Source organism: the organism of the source record quoted next, unplaced genomic scaffold (assembly GCF_019419815.1).
Source record: "Pyrus x bretschneideri cultivar Hongxiangsu unplaced genomic scaffold, Pyrus_bretschneideri_v1 Contig38, whole genome shotgun sequence".
In the NCBI taxonomy this organism is placed as follows: domain Eukaryota; kingdom Viridiplantae; phylum Streptophyta; class Magnoliopsida; order Rosales; family Rosaceae; genus Pyrus; species Pyrus x bretschneideri.
In genome coordinates, this window is record NW_025999701.1 from 1,143,419 (window position 1) to 1,171,057 (window position 27,639).

Consider the following 27,639-nt stretch of genomic DNA (forward strand, 5'->3'; position numbering starts at 1 on the left):
CAACCAACCCTCTGCTCGAGGGGAGGCAACGCCTTACCGTTCTGGAGTATCTCATTCATGTGTTTCCACATATTCCAAATTAGCATTAAACAAAGCTCAAACCCCGAATTAGAGCCATGCAAATGTAAATTGGCTAGCCAAAGCATAAGAGACACACACTGAGCGGCATCTACTCTTAAACCCAAACTTCGAAACAACACAACTCGCGCCACATTGCAATCACGCAGCACATGTTCTATTGATTCCACTTGACCACCGCAGACAACACACAAATCCTCAATCATCACTGTTCGTTTGCAAAGATTTAATCTTGTAGGCAGAAAATCCAAACATGCACGCCAAACACAGATTTTCACTTTCCCTGGAACACAAGCTTTCCACAATTTCTTCCAAAATTTCTTGCCCCACAACATTAGAATAAGAAGAGGAACCAACTCCGCCCTCACCACTAGCTGCCAATAAGCCCTATGCGACATGATAGGCACTACAGACAGTGAACTTCCCATGACGTTCATAATTCCATATTCTACGATCTATAGTATCCCCTAAACTTAATGGAATACCTCTAATTAATGCCACTTCATCCGGGGAGAAAAGTTCATTCAATAATTGAACATTCCACTGTTTTGACTCCACCCAAAATAACTTGTCCACAGTGGCATCAACATCCTAATGCATCAGCGGCGGGGTCAAAATCCGAAAACAAGACTCCCTTGGCACCCACTCATCGTGCCATATACGTACTCTCCTCCCATTTCCCACATGCCACCGAAGGCCTTTTTGAAGCACTAGTCTTAAAGCTGCGATACTTTGCCAAACATATGAACTATTAGAATTCACGCTCGCTTCAAGAAAATTAACCATGGGGAAATAACGAGCTTTAAAAACACGAAATACAAGAGAGTTAGAATGATGAAGGAACCGCCATGCTTCCTTCGCCAACAATGCCTAATTAAAAGCAAAAAGATCTCTAAATCCAAGACCTCCCTCGTGCTTGGGCTTGCATAAGTACCTCCAATTAAGCCAATGAATTTTCCTTTTGCCCGAATCCCCACTCCACCAAAACTCACCTATCATCAAATTCAGTTCCTCACAAAACGATTTTGGAAGAAGGAAGCATTGCATAAAATACATAAGTAATGCCTGAGCCACCGTTTTCACCAACAATTCATGTCCCGCATTACTCAGAAGCCCACCTCGCCAACTTTGAAGCTTTTTCCACACCCTATCTTTAACATATGCAAAAGTTTCCTTATTCGACTTCCAAATTAATACTGGCAAACCCAAATATTTATCATGAAACTCCACTCTCCTCATACCAAGACAATTCGCTAATAACTATTTGTCATAGCTAGTAATATTGGGATTGAAAGAAACACAACTCTTTGCAAAGTTTACCGCTTGACCAGAAGCCATTTAATACGTTTGCAACACCTGTTTAATATTTTGACACTTACTAGGAGTACCTCTAGCAAAGAGAAAACTATCATCCGCGAAGAATAAGTGGTGGATACTAGGGGCAGCCTTACAAACCTTGATCCCCAGCAAATCTCCATCAAGTTCGGCTTTTGTCAATAATGCCGATAGTCCATCTGCACACATCACAAACAAATATGGGGATAAAGGATCCCCTTGTCTTATACCTCGTTCATGACACACATAACCCATCGGATCCCCATTCAACTTAAAGGAATAAGTCACCGTAGTAATGCACAACATAACTGTACGGATCCACCTATCAGAAAACCCCATGCGGTGCATCATGGAATTTCCATTCCACACGATCATATGCCTTGCTAATATCCAACTTCAACGCCATGAGACCATTAGATCCTGAGGAACGTTGATGCATATAATGGGCCACTTCAACAGCCACCAAATAATTATCAGAAATTAATCGTCCCGGAACAAACACACTTTGTGTAGAGGAAATAACACGAGGAAGGATAGTCTTCAACATGTTCATCAATACTTTTGCCACTATTTTGTACAAGACATTGCACAAGCGAATAAGGCATAGTTCTGTTCGATGTAACATCCTTAACTTTAGGAATTAGTGTGACATGGGTATAATTGGTTTTCCGAAGGATATGTCCAGAAAGGAGCATGGACCGTACCCCATTGCAAACATCAATATCGACCACCCCCCAATGCTTTTGATAAAACCTTGGAGACGTATCGTCAGGGCCCCGTGCCATAGGATGCATCTGAAACACAACCAACTTAATCTCCTCATCTGTGAACGAGTTATCAAGATAAATGTTCATCTCCTCTGTCACTGAAGGCATGATATTACATAAAATGTCTTCGAAGTTCGCCACCCTCGCTAGAGCTAAAAAGCTTGGTGAAGTAAGAAACCACAATCTCCTCCATGCCCATACGATCCTCAAGCCAACCCCCGTTATCATCCAATAACCCATACAAGCAGTTACGCTTTTGTCTCCTATTAGCTTTCTGATGGAAGTATTTGGTATTTCGGTCTCCCATTTTAACCCAATTCCCTTTTGACCATTGTCTCCAAAATTGTTCCTCTTGTTCAAGTAACCTATTCAACTTACCAATAAGCTTCTTTTTCTGTTCAATAGATTCCTCCATGAAAGGTTGATCCAACAAACTCGTAAGCTTGTCCTCCACTTCCCTAATCTCTCTCGGTCCTGACCTAGCATTGCTCTAGGCCTAATTATTAAGCTTCATTCGTGTCAACTTAATCTTCTTAGTGACCTGAAACATTGGCGATCCCTCCACAATATGGTTCCACCACTCTTGTACCACTTCATGACACCCCTCCTGCATGTGCCAAGCTTCCTCATAACGAAATTGCTTCTTATGACTTGGACATTGCAAGTGAGCCCTATCTGAATGCAAAATTAGCATCTCTCCTTTTTTTTTTTTTCTTTTTTTTTTTTTTGTTCTTTTCTGTTCTTAGTTTATGTATTTGGATTCCCCTTCCTATACAAACTCCTTTACTTAAATGCAACATGCTCTCCCTTCTTAGAGATTCTAATGTTCATGGAGTTCCAACATATTTATTGAGTAGAAAATCTTGTTAAAGATGTTCTAGCAAACTGTGGACATACTATATCGAATATTTGTGTGGTATTGTAATTTTCTCAAGTTTGTGGTTCTAAAATCAGCTTTGATAATTGACAGTTACATTAATGTTCTTTAACAATTTAACGTGACATGTTATATTGTTCGTTTATGATCTAAATCGTAATTTTACTTTGCAAAAGTGAAACTCGGATGGATTACAATAAACGTTTAATCAATAATCATAACAATATCGTCCGTATATTTTGTTATGGTATAGATGCAGCCATGTGGATACGTACGACAGACAATGAGCTTGAAGGAGAAAGGTCAGAATCAATTTATCTACCCCAATCATCCAACCTTTATCCTTAAAATCTGCAATCATACATTTGTCCAAAAGAGCAGATATGATTCTGTTCAACCAAACCCTGTAAATCACGTCAGGATTCTGTCATGCTTTCCATATGCCCAAATAACACGTATACTCCCCCTTTTTGGCATGATCAACAAATTTAAACTTTAATCTCATGTTACTTTCACCTTCTTTTGATTTAATCTGTATTTTTTTTGTGAACAACCATTAACTAATGATAAACAATAACTTTACAGTACTTTGCTTTTTGCGTAATCAAGGATTAAAAGGTTACTTATAATTAAGGACTACTAATTGAAAGCAAAGATTTGCGTGTATCCGATACTTATGCCAAGTAAAGATCATGAACGATAACTAAAACACTTATAGTACACAAAAGGGATGGATAAGCATTAGTTATCAAGTGATTTGCTTTTGCTTATGACTTTGGACAATCATGAACACTAACTTCCTCACATTTTTATGTACTATCCTCGTTCACACTACATGCAATATCTAAGTTACTATGTAAGGATGTCAAAGTAATTAAGTGTCGCGACTACTATAGCTATTCTCATGAAATAAGAGCAAATTTAACATTAACATCCTGTCATCGACATGCTAATCACGCTAGAATTAACTATGCATGGATTATTAATTAGACAATTGAATGAAAAGTTTTTAGGGTAACTCACATATTGTCACATGGTATTACAATTTACGTGTTATAATATGAGTGACGGACAAGTTTATGTATATACTTTCAAGATAGAGACTCAAATAGGTAAGTACTGTTAAATTAAAAACATGTTATAATATGAGTGAACTATAAAACTACATTATGTCATGATGGCAACACAAATTTTTTTTTCACATAGAAGAATGACGTTAATCGTGGAACCTGACACAAGAGAAACTTTTTATCCCTATCAATCCATTACATCTTATATACAAGCAATCTAAAAAATCATAATTCTCTTAATTAGTAAGAATGATCATAAACCTCAAATAAGATAGAGTAATGAAAAAATTATTTTATAGACTAGAGAGTTTAGCGTCTAACATTTAGGATTAGAGTTTACATAGAGGGACTCCCCAAACCAAACAAGAAATGGTAACAATTGAAGGTTACACTAATTGATTAGTACAAGTGCATAATATATGCACTATTGTGTCCCCAAGTCCCAACCCTTATTCCAATTTCCTTCAATTTCCTTTGTCTTTGTATACACTATTGGGTCATGATCTGCAAAACATAGTGTTTGGACCTACTTTTGCACGCACTCGACCCATATACTCTAAGTTGTTGGATAAAAAAATATTAAGAATCATGATTCATTTTCAGATAAAGGTTGAATCAATCTAAGTTCAGAGTCCTAGTTGAAGACAATGAGACTTGGCGATGGTAGAGTTTCGACAGGAATAATTCCTAGTATATTCAAAGAACATGCAGTGGAATTGAAATATTATAAGAATTTAACAACTCGACATACTTAGCCATTGTGAAATTCAACCCTATAAATATGAGGTTTTGCAACTTAGAGAAAGGCTTCAACTCAACACACAAACTCAAATGCTCTACGCAAAACCTTGCTTTATGCAAAACCTTCTTACACCTCTGAGAAAAATACTAATTATCCTTAACCCTTTGTCAGCATATCCTTAGTTTAGATTAACATCATTATATTGGCAATCTGCGACATGTTCAATTTGGATTAACACCACTAGAGCCATATAATTAGTCGATGGAGAAGTACCTTTAGTTTGGATTAACAACACTCCTTCAAGTTTGGATGTTATCTATCCAATTGTCATTTGACGAGGAATCTTTGATTCTTTCGCCGAACAAGGTCACTTCATTATAGCTCTCCAACAAAGTGAAGCATTTATGATAGGTAACTCTTATGTGTACTTCGGAGTCCAACATTCAGACAATCGAACATCGTTCACCATAAAGACGCTTATATCATTTGAGCATCTTTACCTTTGCAGCCTGATACCAATTCAGGTCTCTTATATTCTCACGAATATAGTTGAACTTGTAAAAGATCCTGAATTTTATAGTGAATCATATAACCATATCTTTAGGTTCTAGAATCCTAGGCCGAGAGTGTTCTTTCTTCAGTCGTTGCTGCTCAAGTGAAGAAGTCAGTAGTCTGCGTTGAGTGCATGCAAAAAACAGCTTTTTAAAACTCTAAGAGTTAGTTTGGTATTCATGTGCTTGTTAAAATAAAATAAAATAAAAACTATTTTTGCTGTGTTAAGAGAATAAACAACTGTAAAATAAAGTTGTTAAATTTTTGGTAAACTTTTTTTGTAAAAAAATTTAAAAAAAAAATTTTCTAAGCGTTTGGTAAATTTTTGTATAAAATTGCTATGAATATGTTAAATGACTAAAAAATATATGATATTGAATGTGATATAATTATTGTCAAAGAAAATAATAAAAAGGCAAAGATTGTAATTTTGTAAAATGCGCGTGGGTATATTTTTCATTTCAAATTTCATTAAATGTGCACAGTTCATTGACTTGACAAAAAAAATAAAAATAAAAATAAAACATGTTTTTAAAAGAATGATAGGCCATGCTTATGCTTTTCTTTTCTTTTTTTAACCATCATTGATATCAGTTATTTAAAAAAAAAAAACTTCTTTTATATTGTCATCACACAGATTCAATCACGTCATGGCACCAGTCACCTTATTTGTTCCTTCCCATCTTTGGGTCTTTGGATACTCTGACCAATATTCACGTGCTTCCCGAGTGTTTATAACTGGAAGTCGGCACATATAAATTGTATTTTCCAATCTCCACATGTATTGAAAAAATATAAATAAAATATATATCGTACATGTGGTCACCTTGAGACTTTCTCAATCATTCTGCTCGTCACACGGGAAATGAAAAGCCGGAAAAGCCAGACAAAACTATAGACCGGGAGGGTGCGTTCCCATTTCTCATAGGCCTCCAGGGATACAGTATTAAATCCGCACGTGATTAAAAAACGAAGTATCTATCTGTAATTACGTTTGCATGCCACGTCACCAGTCTGTCAAAGTTGATGTGATGAAGCAGCCGGATTCTCTTATGAAAATTCGGATGATGAATTAATTCAATCCGTTTATCGTGTGATTAAAAATTATTTTAATATAAATAATATTCAACGAGAGTTAATCGTACAATATACACGATAAATAGATATCATTAATTGATCTTTCAGATCTACACAAAAAATAATAATAATAAAATCGAAGAGAATCTTCATCCCAAGCAGCCAGCCGTTAATCGAGATTATGCGTTTAATGTTTATGTCAAGTTTTTGGTTTCCCACCTGGATTGTGCTGGAATTTCCTTCACTTTTCAAATTTGGCCATATTCCGAAGTGTCACTTTTGTTAAACAAGGAAATAATTAGTTTTTTAGCATATTTCAACGGCTAATTTATCTTTCATACATGCCATGAAGAACATTTTTTTATAAAATAATGTCGTGAATATTTGTCTCATATAATTTTAGATGATTGGATTTTTATACGTTTGTTTACCTTTTCACATAAAAAGTTAAATAAGAACGTTTGAGAAGTGAAAAATAACGTGTTTATAATTACTCGAAACTTAATTAGGTATTAAAAAGTGGGGTAAATGACAAAAAACTAACTCAACTATTGGTCTGACGGCACTTTCATACCTCATCTTTTAAAAATGACAATGTCATACCTTATCTTACGAATTTGTGACAATGTCAGAACTTCGTCAGTATTTCTGTTAATTTCTCTGTAAAATGCTGACTTGACTAGAGACGGGGTCCACTCACTAATCCAAATAGATTAAAAAATAATTAAATATATTTTTAATAATAAAATATTTAAAAATTTAAAAATTAAGAATTAAAAAACAAAAAAAAAATTTAATGGCCTAGGGGTGCGGGCCTCCCCTTTCCTCCACCCGCACCAACCTTCTTCTTTTCTTCGACAGCCACCAAACTCTTCCCCATCCCCCTAACCTTCCCCATCGACCGGTGTCCTCCCCACCCGCCCCCCCCCCCCCCAAAAAAAAAAAAAAAAAAAAAAAAAACCTTCCTTCACCACCCCATCACCGTCTCTCTTCCCTTATCTTCACTACCCCACCGCTGCCTATCTTCACCACCCCACCAAAAAAATCCAAAGAAAAATAAAATTTGGCAAAAACAAAAACAAAGAAGCTCGAGACTTAAGCTCGATAGAAGACGCAAAGCTGAAACTTTGACGAAATCCACCACCATAGAAGACCCAGACCTCGGAGGAACAAAACCCACCACCACAGAAGACCCAGACCTCGGAGGAACAAAACCCACCTTCCCATTGTAGCAATTGTTGCCGTAATTCGAAAAGCCCAAAACGGAGAGCCCAATATTGCATCTCTGGATCCCTCCTCCCAATCTGGTCAAGATCTTTAACCCGGCGTTCCAAATCGACTGGAGCTCGCAGCTCCACCTGTCTTTCGACGACGTTGGTCGCATCACAAGTGGAGTCTTCGCCGCTAGCAGGGTCGATTTGTCGCGCCACCGTCGTCGTTGTTGAAAAACGAAGAGAGAGTTGAAGCTAAAGGCATTGAGTTGTCCAAGACCTTGATCTGGAGATCGCAATGACGCCGTTCCAAGACATCATCTTCGTTGAATACTCGGCCACCCTCGATCTGCACCTGGACGCCCAAAACGAGGGCGTCGACCAGAACTTGGACTGGGAACCGGTCTGATTTGCGATGAAGTCTGAGTTTATAGGGTAGTGTGGGGGACATGGGTTAATGGGCAACATCTGGATGTGGGTTGAGTTTTTTTGGTTTTTTGGGTTTTTTTTTTTAATTTAATTTTTTAACATTTAATTAATTTTTTTAATAGAAAGTGGGTCCCGTTTCTAGCCACATCAATATTTAAAGGAGAAATTAACAGAAAAAACTAACGGAGGTCTGACATTGCACAAATTTGTAAGATGAGGTATGACACTGTCATTTTAAAAAGATGAGGTATGAAAGTGTCGTTCGACCCATAATTAAGATAGTTTTGTGTAATTTACCATAAAAAGTATGATGACCAACTTCCTAATAGATTTCTTAGCAAAAAAGCAAAATGTATAAGGATTTCAAAAAGAAATTAACATGTTAATAACAGTAGGTTGGACCCTACTTCTACTAACATCTCAGTGGTCTACAGAGTTGTCAAATTTTGTGGTGTGGATTTTGAAAATCTAATTTGTGATTTAATCTCAAATACGATATTTTGCACGTGTAAGAGGAGCATATATGCATGAGGTCCACATATGTATTGTGAATGGCATACACGTGTGCTGTGAGTTGTGATTCGCTAGGGCTAGAGTTCGCAAATTAATCTCTTAGATTATTAATGAGTACCTGTTTAATTTGATATCACCATAATATAGAGGTGAGATCGGTAGTGGTGATGATTGTGTAAGGTGAAATCAAATAAAATAGGTCTTAATGGATACCTGTTGACCAAGGCCGTCTTTGAGATTTCGAGAACCCTGTGCGAAATTTATAAAAAGGCTCATTTTTAAGAGAGATACACACACACACACACACACACACACATACATACATACATACATATATATATATATATATATTTTTTAAAGTATGACAATATATTGGTACTAGAAAGTAATAACTTAGATCGAAACAAACTTTAGGACTCATTAATTGTAAGTTTACAAATGTCATTGAATAATAAGTAAAAACAGTTACAAACATAACCTTCACTAAATAAACAAAAGCAGTTCAATCTTAGGCAACCAAATAAGGAAAAAAAAAAACTTCAAAAACTCTTAACTTCAAAGTTTCACTTGAATATATAACATTATTATATAATAAAATTGAAAAGAAAATCATTTTTAAGGTGTTATTGACACTCCTAATATCTCATTGTGCACCCTAAATTTTTATATTTAGAAAAAAAAAATTTACACTTACAAGAAGTGCACTATGACATTTTAAAGTGCTAATAAAAGTAATTTTTTTTAGTAAATAACATTATTACATATAAATATACGATATCGCCACTTAGTACTACGGTCTAGTGGTATTCCTCTTCATTTATAAATAAGAAATCTTAAGTTTGATTCTTGTCAATTTTAAATACATTATTGCTAGTTCATTGTAAAGTTTAGCCTATTCTCCACCCTCTTAGTATAAATAATCATTTGTTCAAAAGTTAAATATAAAATACCAAAATTTTTCGGGAACCATATGCTTGCACCTTTTGCTTCCCCTCAACGCCACCTCTACCGTTGACAATCCAGATGATTGATTTAACACCTCTAGCTAAGGCACGCTTTATTTTCTTTTGGAGGTGGCGGCGGTGGAGGGTAATAATTTAACAAAAAATTCAATTTGGCATGAGAAAATTTCTGGTTCCCCATTCGTTGAGAAGGATGATTTCAAATTAGAAATATGGGATGGGCAAAAAAAATAAAACGGGAGGTCTTGTTGGGTAATTGTATGACATTTATCCGATGGGCCCATAATAAATTAGAAGACGTACAGAATTCTAACTGGACAAAAGGGCCGACCAAGTTTCCAACCCATATCAGAAGCCCGCATTTAAAAACCCAGGACAAACAATAACGTTAACCAAAAACATAACTCATGCACAATTTGGTGATTATATTAAATATATACAATTATCATCTCGACGGTCAAATAATGATTATATTAAATATATATGTTCATATGAATTATATATGACTGTTAATAAGTATAATAAATACATGTAAATATCATAGTCAGTCTTTAAATGATATTCAATCTATCCCTTTAGTGTTTTTTTAGGTACAATCTATCTCTTTAGTTATCAATTAATTTTAATAGATGTTCGCATTTTAATAATTTTCAATCCAATTTGACAAAATAACATTCGATAGAGATTAACAAAAACACTTTTGCCTTTTCTTTTTGTTAACAACGAAAATCATTTTTGTAATTTTCACTCCGATTTGATGAAATACAAACAGAGAAAACCCGAACAAAATCAACAGAGTAAAGGGGCATATTACCACTGAGAACGGCTAGTGTTAAAGTGGAAATCAAGCACTCTTGTGACCATTTTCAACTGGATTCGAGACTCCCCCACCCTCTTTCTCCCTCCCCCCTCAGAACCCACCTGACTATTGAAAAAAAAAGGTGGACATGTAACCACTTTTATATCCTTTTTGAATCAACGGGATCATGTGGCGGTAACCCTTTACCACAATGGTGAAAAGATATTGAGGCATTGCATGACAGAGTGAGTTCAAACTCCATTAGTGACTAATATAACAAAATTTATCGTTTGACAAAAAAAAAAAAAAAATTCAACGAGATCATGTAAGTTACTAATGACATGCTCAGATGACGGCTTTCTAAGAGCTTGTTTGAATGTGCTTTTAAATGACTAAAAGTGCTTTTGGTGAAAATATTTTTGGAACCAATTCTTAGTAAAAATGCAAGTAAATCCTGGAAAAGCACTTAAAGTGCTTCCCAGAAGAAGTACATAACTGGTGCTTCTTGCAGAAATCACTTAAACTACTTTTGGAACCCAAAAATATTTTCTCTAAAAGCGCTTTCAGTCATTTTAAAAGCATATCCAAACGAGCCCTAAGTGTTATGGGATTTAGGCTACAAATGAACTTCACAACACTAGGTTGAGAGATTTTTGGTTTGAATAGATAGAGAGATTGAAAATGCACTACATTAGTATTACCAAGCTACTAATATACTGGATTTCCAAATGACTTCTTTATAATTCGATTACGTGTATTGCATCTATTCATTTGAAATCCTTGCATTTAATAAAGCAAACTTTAACGAAATGCTCCTGGTACTGTTCACTTTAACGAAAAATCACATTTTCACATTAAAAAGTCAATTCTAGTACTATTCATTTTACCTTTTATTTTGTCTTTATCGTTAAAACTCAAAGTTTTCAAACCATTTCATTAGTTTTCCTTTTAATAAATTTAGGGTTTATGTATCACAATAAAAAAACTCAACTCTCCATGTTATTTAAAGTTTAAAGGTCTTCGATTTTCAACTAAGAATATATGGCCTACAAGTTTGGTTTGGTTTCCGTCATTCTCTCATAAATTCAATTTACCACATCCAACACCCAAAATAATTTGCTAACATTATTTCAGTTTTGAAAGTTTAGAATGTTCTCTAAAGTTAAGTATTTAACGAAAAATCACATTTTTACACTAAAAAGTCAATCCTGGTACTATTCACTTTACCTTTTATTTAAGCTCAAAGTTTTCAATCATTTTTTATTAGTTTTCCTTTTAATAAATTTAGGGTTTATGTATCACAATAAAAACTCAACTCTCCATGTTATTTAAAGTTTAAAGGTCTTCGATTTTCAACTAAGAATATATGGCCTACAAGTTTGGTTTGGTTTCTGTCATTCTCTCGTAAATTCAATTTACTACATCCAACACCCAAAATAATTTGCTAACATTATTTCAAGTTTAGAATGTTCTCTAAAGTTGAGTATTTAAAAAAAATTAACATTTTTATACTAAAAAGTCAATCCTGATACTAAACACTTTATTTTTTTTTAAATTCAAAGTTTTCAATCCCTTTTTATTAGTTTTTCTTTTAATAAATTTAGGGTTTATGTATCACAATAAAAACTCAACTCTCCATGTTATTTTAAGTTTAAAGGTCTTCGATTTCAACTAAGAATATATGGCCTACAAGTTTGGTTTGGTTTCTGTCATTCTCTCATAAATTCAATTTACTACATCCAACACCCAAAATTATTTGCTAACATTATTTCAGTTTTGAAAGTTTAGAATGTTCTCTAAAGTTGAGTATTTAACAAAAATTAACATTTTTACACTAAAAAGTCAATCCTGATATTATTCACTTTACCTTTTTTTAAATTCAAAGTTTTCAATTCCTTTTTATTAGTTTTCCTTTTAATAAATTTAGGGTTTATGTATCACAATAAAAACTCAACTCTCCAAGTTATTTTAAGTTTAAAGGTCTTCGATTTTCAACTAAGAATATATGGCCTACAAGTTTGGTTTGGTTTCTGTCATTCTCTCATAAATTCAATTTACTACATCCAACACCCAAAATAATTTGCTAACATTATTTCAGTTTTGAAAGTTTAGAAAGTTCTCTAAAGTTGAGTATTTAAAGTGCTTTTGCATAGTTGCAATTTTGGATATATCATGATTACTATATGGAATCAGTTAGACCATTTACAGTAATTTGTTGTTGTGGGAAAATCTATGAATTAAACAAATGAGTTCGGTATAGAACATACCAAGCAAAATTAATGAATTTCAGACCGTCGTACTATTCTTATAAACTATTGTGTGAATTTTGGATCAACGTCTCATTTTTACAAATTATTACACAAACCACGAACAAGAACATCATTAAAATGAGAATTCAGTTGCAACAAAACTAGTTAGATTGCCTATGGAATGATATGATATATGGACAACTCGAAGAGAAACAAAATCACATGCAATCACATTTGCTTCTCACAGGCCCCATGGACCCCGACCATGAGGACATTTGCTTGCTTCAACCTCATGCTACAATTAATAGGAAAACTCAATATCTTTGCCTCCAAGGTAACTGTGATGGGAGCACACACTAATGAGTTTTGCGTTTCGTTTATATTCTTTTTCATTTGTAAGTAAGAGATTCACATAGATGACGAGAAAATATTTTATTTGGATTGAGTTTGATACCCAATTAATGATTGATCCATTTTGTAACATAACCTAATCCCCTTTCTCTTAAAATATATAGTTGTATAAAAAAAATTTGATCACACGTTCAATGGTGAATAAGCATATTTCAACATGATCTATTTTGTTATCATGTCTATTATTGGGGGAGTGACACTTTAATTGTGCCCCACTTCTACACACAATATAGACCCACTCCGTAAGATGAATTTATCTGCGCTTGTATTATATATTAGGGCCAGAAATCTTGCTTGCAATATATTCAACGTCGTCAAATAATAATGTTGCCAAAAAATACATTGCTAATTGCTACCTAATACAAGAGCAAATTATCTGTACATGCGCTTACGGTTATACCTTTCATGAATGCAATTGTCATGAGATAAGATCTTATGGTAAGATTCCATAGCTTCGTTTGATGTTTAGGATTGAAAGATAATGTGCGTCGAATAAAGAAATGATGCAATCTAAAATTTTGTCCAAATTTAATGTAGATGATGAATTAGTATGAAAATAATCTCTCACTCAATTCTACTATTTTTTTGGGAATCGTAATATATAGTTTAATTGGTTACTAATCTAGATTGGAGTAGATAAGTTGCGTTTCTACTTTAAGCTTGGACAAAATTTAAAAGTTTTTAATCATTTATTCATTCAACGTATATTGAATTTAGTAAGTTATCTAATGCAATCTTACATTAGAAACTAAACAATGCCAATGGATAAGATCATCCGCGAATCACATCTATCAATAATTTAGCTTAACCAAGCCCTCACAAAGGAAAGAAAATGAATTTTGCACACCATTTTTTTACTTTATGCATATTTTTTTCCTACAAAAAATCAAAAGATAATCAATCAACATAATTGACTCTTGCAAAAGTTGATAAAGAGTGCAAATTCTCTCATGTCGCAGAAAATTCTCCTTTCGAAAACTTTACAGTTGTACACTGGGTCTAGGGACAAGTACTACCTTGAACTTGAAGCCTCCCATTTTGAGGGAAAATTTTTAGGTGTACCGGGTACACCAAATTTTTTTGGTGTACCCTCACTCATTAGAATTTTTTTGGTGTACAAAAAGTGAGGGTGCACCAATTTTTTTTGGTGCACCCTCACCATTATGAGTGAGGGTACACCAAATTTTTTTGGTGTGCCGGGTACACCGAAAAATCCCTCCATTTTGAGCTTTGTTTGAGCTCACTTGACCGTTTAGCTAATAATTAACTTCCCATCTAGCATTACTATCGTAATATGATAGTTAATAAAGTGAATAAGTGATCGACTATCTACTCATTTCAACAACAAAACCATCATTGCAAACACTGTTTAGGGTTTAGAACTATACCCCACTAAGGCAATAATTGCTCAGGTAATTGGCCAATGGCAATTATATATTGCCTTTGTGCATAGTGATTGCATGAGTGTATTTCTATCCTGTAAACAAATTGTTTGGGCAGTTGGTATTAAAAATTATATTTAAAAAATAATAATAATAATGTAATTTTATGTTTAATTTCAGATAGGATTGCCACTTTATACTATGATCTAGTCATATTCATCTTCACTTGTAAGTGAGAGGCCTTAAGTTCAATTCTGATCAAAGACGAATTTCAACCGCATTATTGCTAGCCTATTGTGAGGCTTAACTCAGTCCACCACCCCTTAGTGTAGATAATATCATTTGTTCAAACAATTTCGAATAAGATTTTTAACCAATCCTGTCACACCACGTCATTATCCAAACTTACGATTTTTTTGGACAAATTTTCGATTATATTTTCAACCAATCTCGTTGCTGATATAGCCATTACATATTCTAACGGCGAACGTTGCACCATGTGTACTAGTCGTTGGGGGTTGAATTCAAAATTTTTAAACCGTTGTTAATCCCACGGCTCAAAAATTTAGGCGTTGGAAATCCAACGGACAACAATTGTCCACGTTGCCCCCTTTTAGACGGCCTAAGTGCAGGCCTAGAGCATGCTTTTGGTCCGCTCAATCTTTTTCACACGTGCGTGAAGTCCACGCGCTTGATGCATAAATAGTATTAACGTGACTGACGTCAAATGGATACATGAGCACATATTGCCCAATTGTTAGGTCCGGAATCCTTGGGCCCACAAAACTCAACCTTTTGGTCCGGGGTGGTGAGGATCCTAGTAATTCTCAAATAGTGTCCGTTCATCATACATCGTGCGGTCATAAATCATTTTAAATACTTTTATTTAAAATTAAACTTCAACAGTACCTGACAAAAACTAACCCTACGATGTACGATGAATAGACACAATTTAAGGATCACCGAAATCCTCACAAAAAAAATCCCAAGAGGATCCTCATTCGAGGATTTTTTGGATTTTGGGGATTGAATTGCGGAATTCCCTTTGTAATTGGATGAGGTGGAGTTCCTCTCAACAATATCAGCCTTTTCTTTCCTTTAACCCATAAAAGTCCTTGTTTTGAGCATCGTGCATCTCTTTTTGAAGCATTCTTCGATATTAACAAACATTCTTATATTGATCACTTTATAATATATCAATTTACTCAATCAGCCCTACATGTCTCAAACAATATATATCGTATCCTCTTGTATATAAATACGTACAAGTTGGCATTGTTTTATTCGTTGTTGGTTGTATTTATATCGATCACATTAAGCCGTCGTGACCTCCACACCAAGACGCACTCTATGTAATTTGGACGTATAAATAAGCATGAGCTAGCAGTAGGTATGATTTTATCCACATTTTCAGATTATATGAGGCAACGTCCACCGTATGTTCATGCATATCGTATACTCATAAGTCTAAAAATGTAGCTCCATATATATATATATATGCAATCGAGTCTCGTTCTCTATAAGAAAAGTGATTAAAAAGGCAATAGACTAATTGTGTAATAGTTTGTAAATACTTTTAACATTTACATAATCAATGTTTATATGTCTTCGATTTTGGGTACTTATGTTTGATATTATAACCCTAAGGGTTTGGATTGTTGCCTCACATCAAAAAATTAAAAAGACCTTACATGTTTTTATAAAAAATAAACTATTTCTTATATTGTCAAACCACATCGATTTTTGCATGTTATTTCAATTATAGACGTAACATGAACACATACATATAAGCATATGGCATTCAATTTGCCTCAATATTCGAAATTGAACTTACTCTCTACAAGTAGATTTTCATTACAAGATATTAATTAATCTTCAAAGATAAGTTCCTCCAAAACCCAAGTTTCTATCATCAAATCTGATTATTTTATCCTAAAAATCATGATATCACAGAAGAAATTAAATATATACAAACACTACTCATCCAGGACAACAGCGATGCTAATATTATTTTAATTACCAAAACATCAATGCTAATATTATTTTAATTACCAAAAGATGTTAATATTATTTTATTGTTTTGAGCAAAGTTGATAATTTTTAGAGATATATTATTAATCAGTTCGTGCCAATCAAAGGTCAAACTATATACACACCCAAACAAGACTGTCTGGTTTTTTTTATGTATACATACACACATCTTGGTACAGAATACAGATAGATGCATGCATGAGGTGGGTATTGCAGTTTGCAGACAAATATAATTTCTGTAATTTTTTTCATTACGTGTACTTACTTCATCTCACATCTGATGACATTAATCTAAAGTCATTTTCATTGAGGTCATTTGTCTAATATTGTTTAATATTCATCTAATTTCATGTTTTTTTATTAGGTGTGTTTGGTTGACAGTTGCTCACTACCAAGTTACCAACCTCTATATTTCACAACCATTTAACTGCTATAAGATCAACCACCGCATATATTCTAAACACATCAACAGAAACAGATGTGACCACCAGTCTTCGCTCTATCGCATATTTGCTTTTCATTCAGTTGCTAATTAAACATGTAATTATGATTATATTGATTAATCAAACTGACGTAGTAAATCCTTGATAAATTTCAAGTTTATGCCTTCTTATTCATCAAATAAATTTATGGTTTTCTAAAATTACTGTGTCGATATCCCTTTTTTCTTTATAATACAAGTGATAAACGCGGTAGGAGGGGCTTTGAGTGCAGACATAAATGCTTTTTACTATCTAAGTTATATGCTATCTTGCAATATGTGTGTGTGTGTGATCCAATATCCTAGTAAATAGGTTGTTGAGTTTCAACTCATGCATCATGAGTTCAAAACTTCTCCATCTCCTAAATTATTGTAATAGTTTTGAACCTTCTCCTCCCCTTAATAATAATAAGGGTGACTTTGGATGCGATCCCTATTTATCAACGTTCTTTGATTGAAACCTTGTTGGCTCTCGATTTTTTATTGAAGTCCTTAAAATTAATGCAATAATGCATTTCTATGTAGGTTATTATAATTTTAATTTAAAATTTGATATTTGTAGTTATTTATATTAATGAGATTTTAAATAAAATTCATAATTTGTTGAAAATATTAAAAGAAATTAAACTTTAAATAAAACCCATGATTTGTCATTACTTATATTAATGACATTTTACATACAAAAAATTGGTAATTTTTATATGATGCATTTACAAAAAGTTGATACATTTTATTCAAAAAAAGGTGATACGTTTTATATAATGGGTACATTTTACACAAAAGAGATGGTACTTACAAAAAAAACAAAATAGGAACATTTTACATATAACAAAATGGTACCTTTTTAAAGACAAATGAGTACACTATTAATAAATTATGGTTACAAATAAAAAGTCAAAAAAATATGAGTGCAAATAAAAGTTTGAAAAATATGGACACAAAAAGAAATTAATATATGGGGTACAAACTAAAACTGAATAGAAAATTGGCACAATTTAAAAAAAAAAAGTAGCAAGTTAAAATGAGTACAAACTAAAAATAAAAATATATGATACAAAATTTAGCCATAAATATGAATATATCAAATGTAACGTTCTAACACTAAATGAATAATTTAGAAATAAAATTTAATTATCTTGATATGTAAAATATTTTATTATTGAAATAATTAATGATGTTTATTAAACCCAAGGGACCTTGATTAAAATTTGAAAGGGAATAAAGTTTCAATCAATAGAGTTGAAAAAAGAGGGATGAAAACCTAATTTCTCCTAATAATAAATTGTTTTAATGTGTGTGTGTATATATATATAGCTTCTATGCTCTGTAAATAAAATCCTTTTTCAAACAAATCTCTCATACAAATTGTGAACTATTTCTTTATTACCTTATTCATGGGTAAATTACATTTTACCCATTCACTATTCGATGCAATTACAATCTCATATAACATCTTTAAAACATTTTAATATCATACATTTAGTATTTTTTTTTTTTCAATTTTATACAACCGTTAAAAAAATCTGTTAAATTAATCATTAAGTGATGACATGGCAAATACTGTTGGAAATGTGCCCTAAAACCAATCATATGATGATACTTTACGGACATTTCAAACTAATGTAGTTTAAAGGGCAAAGATTATTGTTTGAGCCGTCTAATATAAATGTTATATGCTTAAACGATAAGTCCAATGAATATGTGATTGGAAGAATGCGATCTAAAGAAGTTAGATTCATGAGACCATTCTTTCGTTGACACATCCTAAACGTTCCTGATCATAGGATTGTCAATTGGGCATTGACAGTCCGTTAAGATCAGTACGTGCTATGTCTTCTCTCAGGGAGAGTGACTAGTCTCGAGTCATTGGTGTGTGTGACATCAAGACAAGTACGTAGGTGCTCAATAGAGAATGAGTTCACTGAACACGATCAACGAAGAGTTCTCATATTCATGTCACATGAGAACTCATGGTTGGGATAATGCAAATTAGTCTTTTGACCTGAGGCATCACAGTTGTCTTGTGGTTAGGTCCTTAATCTTTGATTATGTCAACGTCACTCTATCAGGGTGTCCACGGCATCGTTGGGGTTAAGCCACTTAGCCATGGAGGCAAGTGAATGCGCAACAAGGGATCTCTAACCTTCAAACTGTTTGAGGGAGAATACTCTATGATATGATTTGGAATCTCTGGGCAGAGTATGAATGAGATGTTGGAATGCGTTCCAGATCACATTCAAGGTAATCATATAAGTACAAAGATTCACATTGGATAGTAGACATGAATAAACTATCAAACCAAATAATGTGGTCAAGAGTATTGTATTAGAGAAAGACCGTATTGCATTTGTAATCCTAAACTGAATAGGTTCTCCACCTCTTCTGATTAGCTTGGGTAACCATGATATGCTGCTAGGTGTCACTCATGGTTTGTGGAAGCCCTAAAAGTGTATTATCACTAACGGGAGAATTGAAAGTAAGTTTCAATTCACAATCGATTTGAAAGAGTTTGAATCGCCCACTGCCTCGCTAAAAGGAACCTAATGGATCGTACACCGTGTAAGGTAGAGTTTGAAGATTCAACGGAGATGAGTAAGAATAATTAAATGGTTTAATTATTTATGGCAAGGATTAATTAATATGATTATTAATCAAACGAATAAGTTCGTTGAAGACCTCGGGATAGTTTTGGACCTTAAGGCCCAATGGGCTTCGAACGTCAAGTCCATTGACTTAAGTTGTATGACAACTTAATGAATAATGATTCACAAAGGCCCAAATAGCCCAATTAATCCCCATAGGCCGGCCATTTAGAGGAGGGTAGTGAACTTGGCTTAATTGCAAGTTTGCCACTCCATTGTGAGGTGGTATAAAGACATCTTTATAGCCATTTCATCCTTAGGGTTTTCTAGGGAGTAAAGATGAGAACACAAACCTCCCTTTGCTCTCAAAGAGGCCGGCCAATCTAGAGGGGAATAGCTAGCAATCTTACTTCCTCTAGGTCACTCATTTCTTCTACAATATACCTTGGTGTGGAGACTTAGAGGTTCTCAATTTTGGGAACTTGGAGAAACCTTTTCATCCATCCAAATCCATGGATCCAAGATGCAAGGAATGAAGGCCCTCTCTTTGGGTGATTAGCCTTTGCTTATGCAAAGAGGAATCTACAAAGGTATTGATTTATCAACTCATTTTGTTTTGAGTTGAGTCTTGATTCACCTATCTACTAGGCTTTGAATTTCATGGGTAAATGTTTTGTTTTAAGTGCATACAAGCATGATTCCGCCTTTAAATTGTTAATTGCATGCTATTGATGTTGCTTAAATGAACATGTTTTTCACAAATTTTCCTTCAAATACGTGGTCCCCATTTGTGCTAACGTGAGTGCCACATTTGTACCACGTGGCTAAACACTTAATAACAAATGACGTGAGTGTCATATTTGCCATGTTATCATTTAACGGTTTACTTAACGGATATATGAAATTGAAATAAAATGATAAATAAATGTATGAAATTGAAATGTTTTAAAGATATTGTAAGAAGTTGCAATCGAGCCCAAACCTGAGGAGGTAAAATGTAATTTACCCTTTATTCATTTAAAATAATGTTCTAAAAAAAAAAGCATACTATATGAGATAAAATGGGCTAATTTCATTTTTCTTGTTAATTGGAGTTAAAATATGAATTTTAAGTTCCAGTATTTTGAGAATCCACTTGAATTGATTGGAACTCATTTATTTGATGTTATGATCGGAATCTTCATAACTTGAACTATTTATAATAATTTATTGAATTAGCTTTAGAATGATCTAAATTATTTAGTTTTAGTGTGATCTACCCCTTATGTTACCAAAACAAAACGTAGATATCTTATGTTTAATATTAGATACTGATTACATGTATTATTTTTCTTTATATCAAAGTTGAAATGTCAAATTAAAACTCTCCATATGATTGATAATCTAGTTCTCAGTACCAATTTGAAATAGAGTGACAAAACTGGAACAAGTGTGGCTACGTTTACATTTCATGTCAAGATTACAGTGTTACGTATAAGATACTCTTTATATAGTATTTATATATTTTTCTCCTTTTCTATAGTATACACGATAGTGAGGATGATAAAATTAAATCTAAGAGCACATGAACAGTTAAACTACAAGCTGCTTCTTAAAATGGCGTTTATATTATTGTTTTGGGGCATTACAGTAGTGGTGTATTTGTTTAATTTAATACTACCTCATTCGGGAGTGAGCCTGATAAACTAAAGTAAATTAGACCAGTATTGCTCATGTGGAGAAACATATGTTGTGTCATGGGCTTCAAAAGTGTCCACTACTAATTGAGATCATTGTTTATGCACTTATCATTTATAAAAAGTTCTATGGTGTTAAAATTTTAAATCGTTTAATCTTGATGTTGTGTTGTTTTATTAAATATCTAATTATTAAAAAGTTCCAAGAAGCAAATGCTCCGAAATATCATAGAAAATTCCTCATAAATTTGTATATTTAAGGGAATTAAACTTATTTGTACACACTTTCATAAGAAAATATAAAACAACAGATGAAGCTGATTAAATTCATATTAAAAAAACATGTGATGGTGACAAAAACTTAAAAAGAAACTAATAAGTATTAAATATCTTATATCTCCATGACTATTCGATACAACATCTTCTGGAGAAGCTGTAGCTTTCTTAGCAGAAAATTGATCATTGACTTTCGTATATACCTAGTCATTAGCCAAAATACCTTACATATTTTTTTCTTAAAAAAAAAAAAAAAAAAAAAAGGCATGCCTTTACATGCCTAGTGACAATTAAGCCTTGAATTTTGATGCCATATAAACCCAACTTCCTAAAAACTGACAACAAATGGGTTGAGGAGAAGTTGAACTCATACCAAGTCCAAGACCAAATATTCTACAAAGTCAACGTCACCTAACCATAAACTCAACCTAATCCCAATCCCTAAATCCCTTCAAATTAGCCCTTTATTAGGCAACCAAATACAGACCTCAAAACCCCTCCTTATATTACTTAATCAAGATCAGAGTAGGATTCTTTCCTTTTTTTTTTTCCGTCCTTTTTTTTTTCTCTCATAAGTCACATCAACGTTTTGTGTTAACTTCTTTATAAAGAGAGAAAGACAAAATGAAGAATGTGAGAGGATCCTAATCCATCAAGGTCACACCCACAAATTTATGTGCTACTTGGGACCATTCCTGCATCCCGTGAGGATAATTCAGGTTGGAAAGTTCTCCCAAATTTACATAAAGAAATCAATGCTCCTTGAACCATGCACCAACCGAGTATTCAAAATTCATCCTATGTCGAGAAAGTTAAGTAGGGATGCTTCTTGCAACGACACACTTCCAAGTGAGTAGGATCACTACGTGTAAATCTCAATCGGGTTTCAACCTTTGTGAGTGAACTAGACGTGGAGTGGTCGTACCTAAGCCATTCTTCTCTCCCCTCATTTCATTACAGAAATACTACAACTCTGACATCTCAGTAACAATTTGGACTTGGACCGACACTATAGGTAACGTATTCATACAAAATCCATCTTGTAAATAACTTGCGTTGACAACCTATGAGATATATCTTTAAGACCAACTCCAATGGTGGGCTAAAAGCTAAATTACCTTCCAAAATTTCCCTCAAACCCACCCCAATCCAAGGGAAAAATTTGGGCTAAATGCTAAACCAATGCCAAATTTCCTCCAAAATTTAGCCCAAAAATCGGAGTGGACTCTACCCAATATTTATCGGAATTTAAATTTTTTTAAATTAAAATGTTCATAAAATTAATTTACGATAGTCTACATATTTATTTTTTTAAACTTTAATTTAACAAAAAAAATAGCCTAAGTTCATTCTTTAATAATCTCGGGCTAAAATTTTAGGTTAAAACGGTTGGGGTAAAAAAGCTGTTTCTGAGCTAAAAACTAAATTTTCTAGGCTAAAAAATTTGACTTTTAGCCCAACCATTAGAAATGGTTTAAAAAGACATTTATTTAATTTACAGCTTAAATTGAGAACTTAATAACGTAATATTCGAAGTTGTATTCCCTTCTACATATTTTGTTTTTGTGGCAAACCTCCAAATCCCAAACATTTTTAGAGGGTAGGGAGGCGCATTTCTTTTACTTTATGCCAGCGGCGACTCAGGGAATTTAAAAAGCAAGGAAAACATACCATAATACTATTCACTCTTTCCTTCTTTCTGCATTTGCTTCCATTACTTTCTCACCACCAAGTTGGTTTTTTTCGACTATTTTTTCTGTAATTCCCACCCTTTGAATCTCTCTCAACTCTCAAACCATTTGGTTTCACTGTCACTTGTTTTCCATACGTCTACAGAACGTGCTACTGTTTCTCTGCATATACAGGTAGTATCCAAAGCTGTAAGTCGAATGCCATGGTTTGATTTCTTCCTTTTGTTTTTGTTTTGGTTTTGGTTTTTGAATGTTTAATTTCTGTTGTTTTGGTTTCCTGGTCATGATCTGTTGGTGGGTTTCTCTTGAATCCTTGTTTGGTTGCCGAGAAAATTAGTTTGGGTTGAATAAAAGGAAAGAAAAGTGGAAATAACTCTACCTTGGTCCCATACACTCGCATTTGGCTAAATGGGTTTTCTTTTCTTATGACTATGTTGTACCTTCTTGTGCTTATTTTCTGAGCAACCAAACAGAGCTTTTTGGGTTTGTGGTTGACCCAATTTCCTAGATTTTCTATCATCTGGAAATTTCATTGGTAGCATCTCTTGGTATCATATGGGATCTCAGTTAATTTGATTTGGGCTAAATGGTTGGTAGGTCAAGTTATGATATTTCACTAGTTTTGCTAAACATAGACAGTTAGAATGCTGAATTTGCTTTTCCCACTTTAATTAAGCTTTTATTTGGATAAAAAAACTGGTTGGGTTTTTATTCCACCCTGCCCCAGAGAAAAAGTTTCTGTAGTACAAACTATTATTTTCCCTAAGTAGTGTTAAAGGCTTTTAAATTCATAAATAATTGAGTTAGTTAATGCTTATTCATTGTTGGTTTCCTGTTCAAAGTTGGAAATGGGAGCTAGTATTGTACACTGGATTGTTCTTTTCTGAACCATTTGGAGTTTGTTATTTGATTATTTTGATGGCCATGAATTTCGACAAATTGCTCGAAATCGACCTCACAACGCTGATAGTTTAGTAAACGAGTGGCACCTCCTGTTTGCTTTGCTTAGCCTTGATATTATAAGATTGGATTTTGCAGGTTTTTCACTGGGATGGTTAATTAAACAGGCAGTAAAGTATAGTTAATGAGATGAAGGCCGAGGCAGCTGTGCTTGTAGTTGGATTATCTGCAGGGGTTGTGATTGGAGTGCTTTTGGCAATTTCTGGATTCTTCTGCATTAGGTACCATAGGAGGCGTTTGCAGATAGGGAATAGCAGTTCTCGGAGGGCGGCAACTATTCCTATTCGTGCTAATGGTGCTGACGCTTGTACTATATTGTCAGACTCGACCCTTGGTCCAGATTCACCTGTAAGATCCGGACAGAATGGTAAATCCTTCTGGCTTGAAGGATTTAGGAAGAGTAATGTGGTCTCAATGTCTGGAATACCCGAGTATTCTTACAAGTAATGTTTCCAGAAAACCTATTTCTCTCGTGTCCCTTAATTCTTGATTTAGAATCTTAGATGATGCCCTTTTGTCATATCCTGGTTTCTGGTAATGACTAAATAATGAGCCTGCATGCTTATTTTAAATGTGTGAGTGTCAGATGATCAATCTACGAGAATAGGGTGGATAGCTTGAATTCTTATCAGAGGAATGGTAATCTCATATGCACGTTAAACACAGACACAACACAATCACAAAAGCTTTAAATGCCCAGATATATACTGTGTTTTGCTTCAGTTGTTATGTGAGATACCAAATGCCATACATCTATAATTGCAAACTTGACTAGATAGATCCATACCATATTGTATTCTCGTAAGATGATACACACTAGCAAACAACCCGCCTGCTTCATCTTGAAATTTTTGGCGTGTCTTTCTTCTCAAGTCTTAACTGCTTACTGCTCAGTACTCCCTTGTTTGATTTTTTGATGAATTCACAATGAATTTTTAAAGGAGACGTAGATTATTTTGCACACTTAGTTCTCGATCTTCTTTCCCATTTGGTTTATTATTTTTTTGTTGATGGGGTTCATACAGGGATCTGCAGAAAGCAACATGTAACTTTACAACATTGATAGGGCAAGGTGCATTTGGTCCTGTGTACAAAGCTCAGATGTCAACGGGTGAGACTGTTGCTGTTAAAGTGCTTGCAACTGATTCTAGGCAAGGGGAGAAAGAATTCCAGACAGAGGTAATGTTTTGTCTGATGGTTAATAGTGTACTAGTTTTATGGTTCCAGCAACAATTATTGATTGATGCTATAAATTTATTGGATATCTGTGCAAATGTTGGGAGCTTGGTGAAATATAAGGACGTTAGTCCACTAACGGATATTGTTAGGAGATTGCTTGCTGCAGAATTTGGAAAAACATAAACGTGCTTAATGTCATGTAATAGTATTCCTTTTAAAGTAAAATATGTAGTCCAGATTGTTTCATCAATTATAGACCCTTACTTTTAAAAATTTTCCCCTTCAGGTTAAGCTATTGGGAAGGTTGCATCACCGAAACCTCGTGAACTTAATTGGATATTGTGCAGAAAAAGGCCAACATATGCTTATATATGTTTACATGAGTAAAGGCAGTTTGGCCTCTCATTTATATAGTAAGATGGGCTATAAACTTCAAATACGTTTGTTTTAATGTAATCTTATAGATTTATCATGCAATATGAACTCCATTAGATATGCCTGCACAAGATATATATAACTGAGAATAGCATGGTTTTCGTTATGCAGGTGAAAAACATGAGCCTTTGATCTGGGATTTGAGAGTTCTAATAGCTCTTGACGTAGCAAGGGGCTTGGAGTATCTTCATGATGGAGTAAGTGAATCGCACTGCGTGAGACAGTGAATTGCATCTGTACCTGGGCATGCCGTCACATGTTTTTATTTATTAATTTCAATTTTTTTTTTTACTTCAGGCAATTCCTCCTGTAATACACCGTGATATTAAATCATCCAATATTCTGTTGGACCAATCCATGAGAGCTAGGGTATGTCTTCCAACTTTTCTGTAATAACTATTTCCAACTGCAGATTCCAAATTATATCATGTTGCGGTAAAGGAAATATTTAATTTACTTCCTTTCCAAATATGGAACAATTGGTTGCATTTTGGATTACATATATGCGTAACATATTTATTTAAAACAATATAAGGGGGGATGCCTTTTAAGATATTTCAGAGGGTTATATTGGGTCAAGCAGGTAGCAGATTTTGGACTTTCAAGGGAAGAAATGGTGGACAAACATGCGGCTAATGTCAGGGGAACTTTTGGTTATCTTGATCCTGAATATATATCTACGAGGAACTTCACCAAGAAAAGTGACGTTTACAGCTACGGAGTTCTGCTCTTTGAGCTCATTGCCGCAAGGAATCCTCAACAAGGTTTAATGGAATATGTTGAACTTGTAAGATCTCTCTCTCTCTCTCTCTCTCTCTCTCTCTCACACACACACACACACACACACACACACATGCATATGCACACGTCTCATGCACACTCACACACAGAGGTTATCTAGAAGAAACAGGAACATATGGAATTCCAATATTGAAGTAATTTGACCCTGTGACAATATGAATAACCTAGGAACATGGTAAAGTACATGAAATTGGATATGATGTGTTTGTTTGTCTGTGTGTTTGCTCTCACTTTTTCCTCGCTCTAGCCTTAGAAGAAAAATGAAAGGGAAGTCTATCATTTACTTTTTCTTTTTGCAGATGTACTCTTCCACTTATATCCCAATAATGCTGTTTATTTTGCACATCTAATGATATTTCTGGTTGAAAAATAGGCAGCGATGAATACAGAGGGGAAACTTGGGTGGGAAGAAATTGTGGATTCACGTCTTAATGGGACTTTCCATGTGCAAGAGCTTAACGAAGTGGCAGCTCTGGCATATAAATGTGTCAACCGTGCCCCAAAGAAACGGCCTTCCATGAGAGACATTGTACAAGTGCTATCACGGATGCTCAAAATGAGGCACAACAAGAATCACACGAAATCCTTGTCATCGGTAACAGATGAAGGCACAACTGACATGAACCAACCAGAAACCAGAATCCAAATGGCCGAACACCAGAGGGAAGAGTCTGTAGACAGCCTAGCCAGTACCTATGAAGTATAGATGGCGGCTTCCCCATTTTTTCGTTTTTTCTTTCTTATTTCTTGGTTTTTCGACTTTGCTTTTTTGATACATGTGCAGTCTGTGGGCTAGAATTAGTGGATTTCGAGTAGTTAAGATTTCTGGTCGAGTGACACAGGATTTTCGGTTAAATATTTGACCATGTAACATTTCCTTTTCTCATTCTTCCTCCCTGTTTTGCTCAGATGACAGATTTCTAGATTTATGTACCATACTTAGCAATGGAAATGAAGGAAAAGTTGACCCCCTTTTGAACTTATTTCCCAATTATTTGCAGTGTTGCATAATTTACAACTTTTGCGTCTTACATTGAAAGCAAACCTTTCACCAACAAAAAAACAAGGTGGAG

General features: G+C 34.2%; 1 protein-coding gene across 3 annotated transcripts; it reads left to right on the plus strand.

Annotated features, from left to right (window-relative positions):
- The first annotated feature begins 23,080 nt into the window (after window positions 1-23,080).
- LOC103946566 (calcium/calmodulin-regulated receptor-like kinase 1) lies at window positions 23,081-27,549 on the plus strand. 3 transcript variants are annotated; one of them, XM_048564047.1, is made up of 8 exons: window positions 23,081-23,397; window positions 24,230-24,594; window positions 25,177-25,330; window positions 25,617-25,743; window positions 25,877-25,962; window positions 26,063-26,134; window positions 26,349-26,552; window positions 26,940-27,549. In XM_048564047.1, the coding sequence occupies exons 2-8, from the start codon at window positions 24,281-24,283 to the stop codon at window positions 27,270-27,272; spliced, it is 1,290 nt and encodes a 429-aa protein (XP_048420004.1). In that variant the 5' UTR covers window positions 23,081-23,397; window positions 24,230-24,280; the 3' UTR covers window positions 27,273-27,549. The 3 variants fall into 3 exon arrangements, with proteins under 3 accessions (XP_048420004.1, XP_009355563.2, XP_009355564.2); XM_009357288.3 differs by having other exon boundaries at window positions 23,081-23,380; XM_009357289.3 differs by having other exon boundaries at window positions 23,081-23,365.
- The last annotated feature ends 90 nt before the right edge of the window (window positions 27,550-27,639 follow it).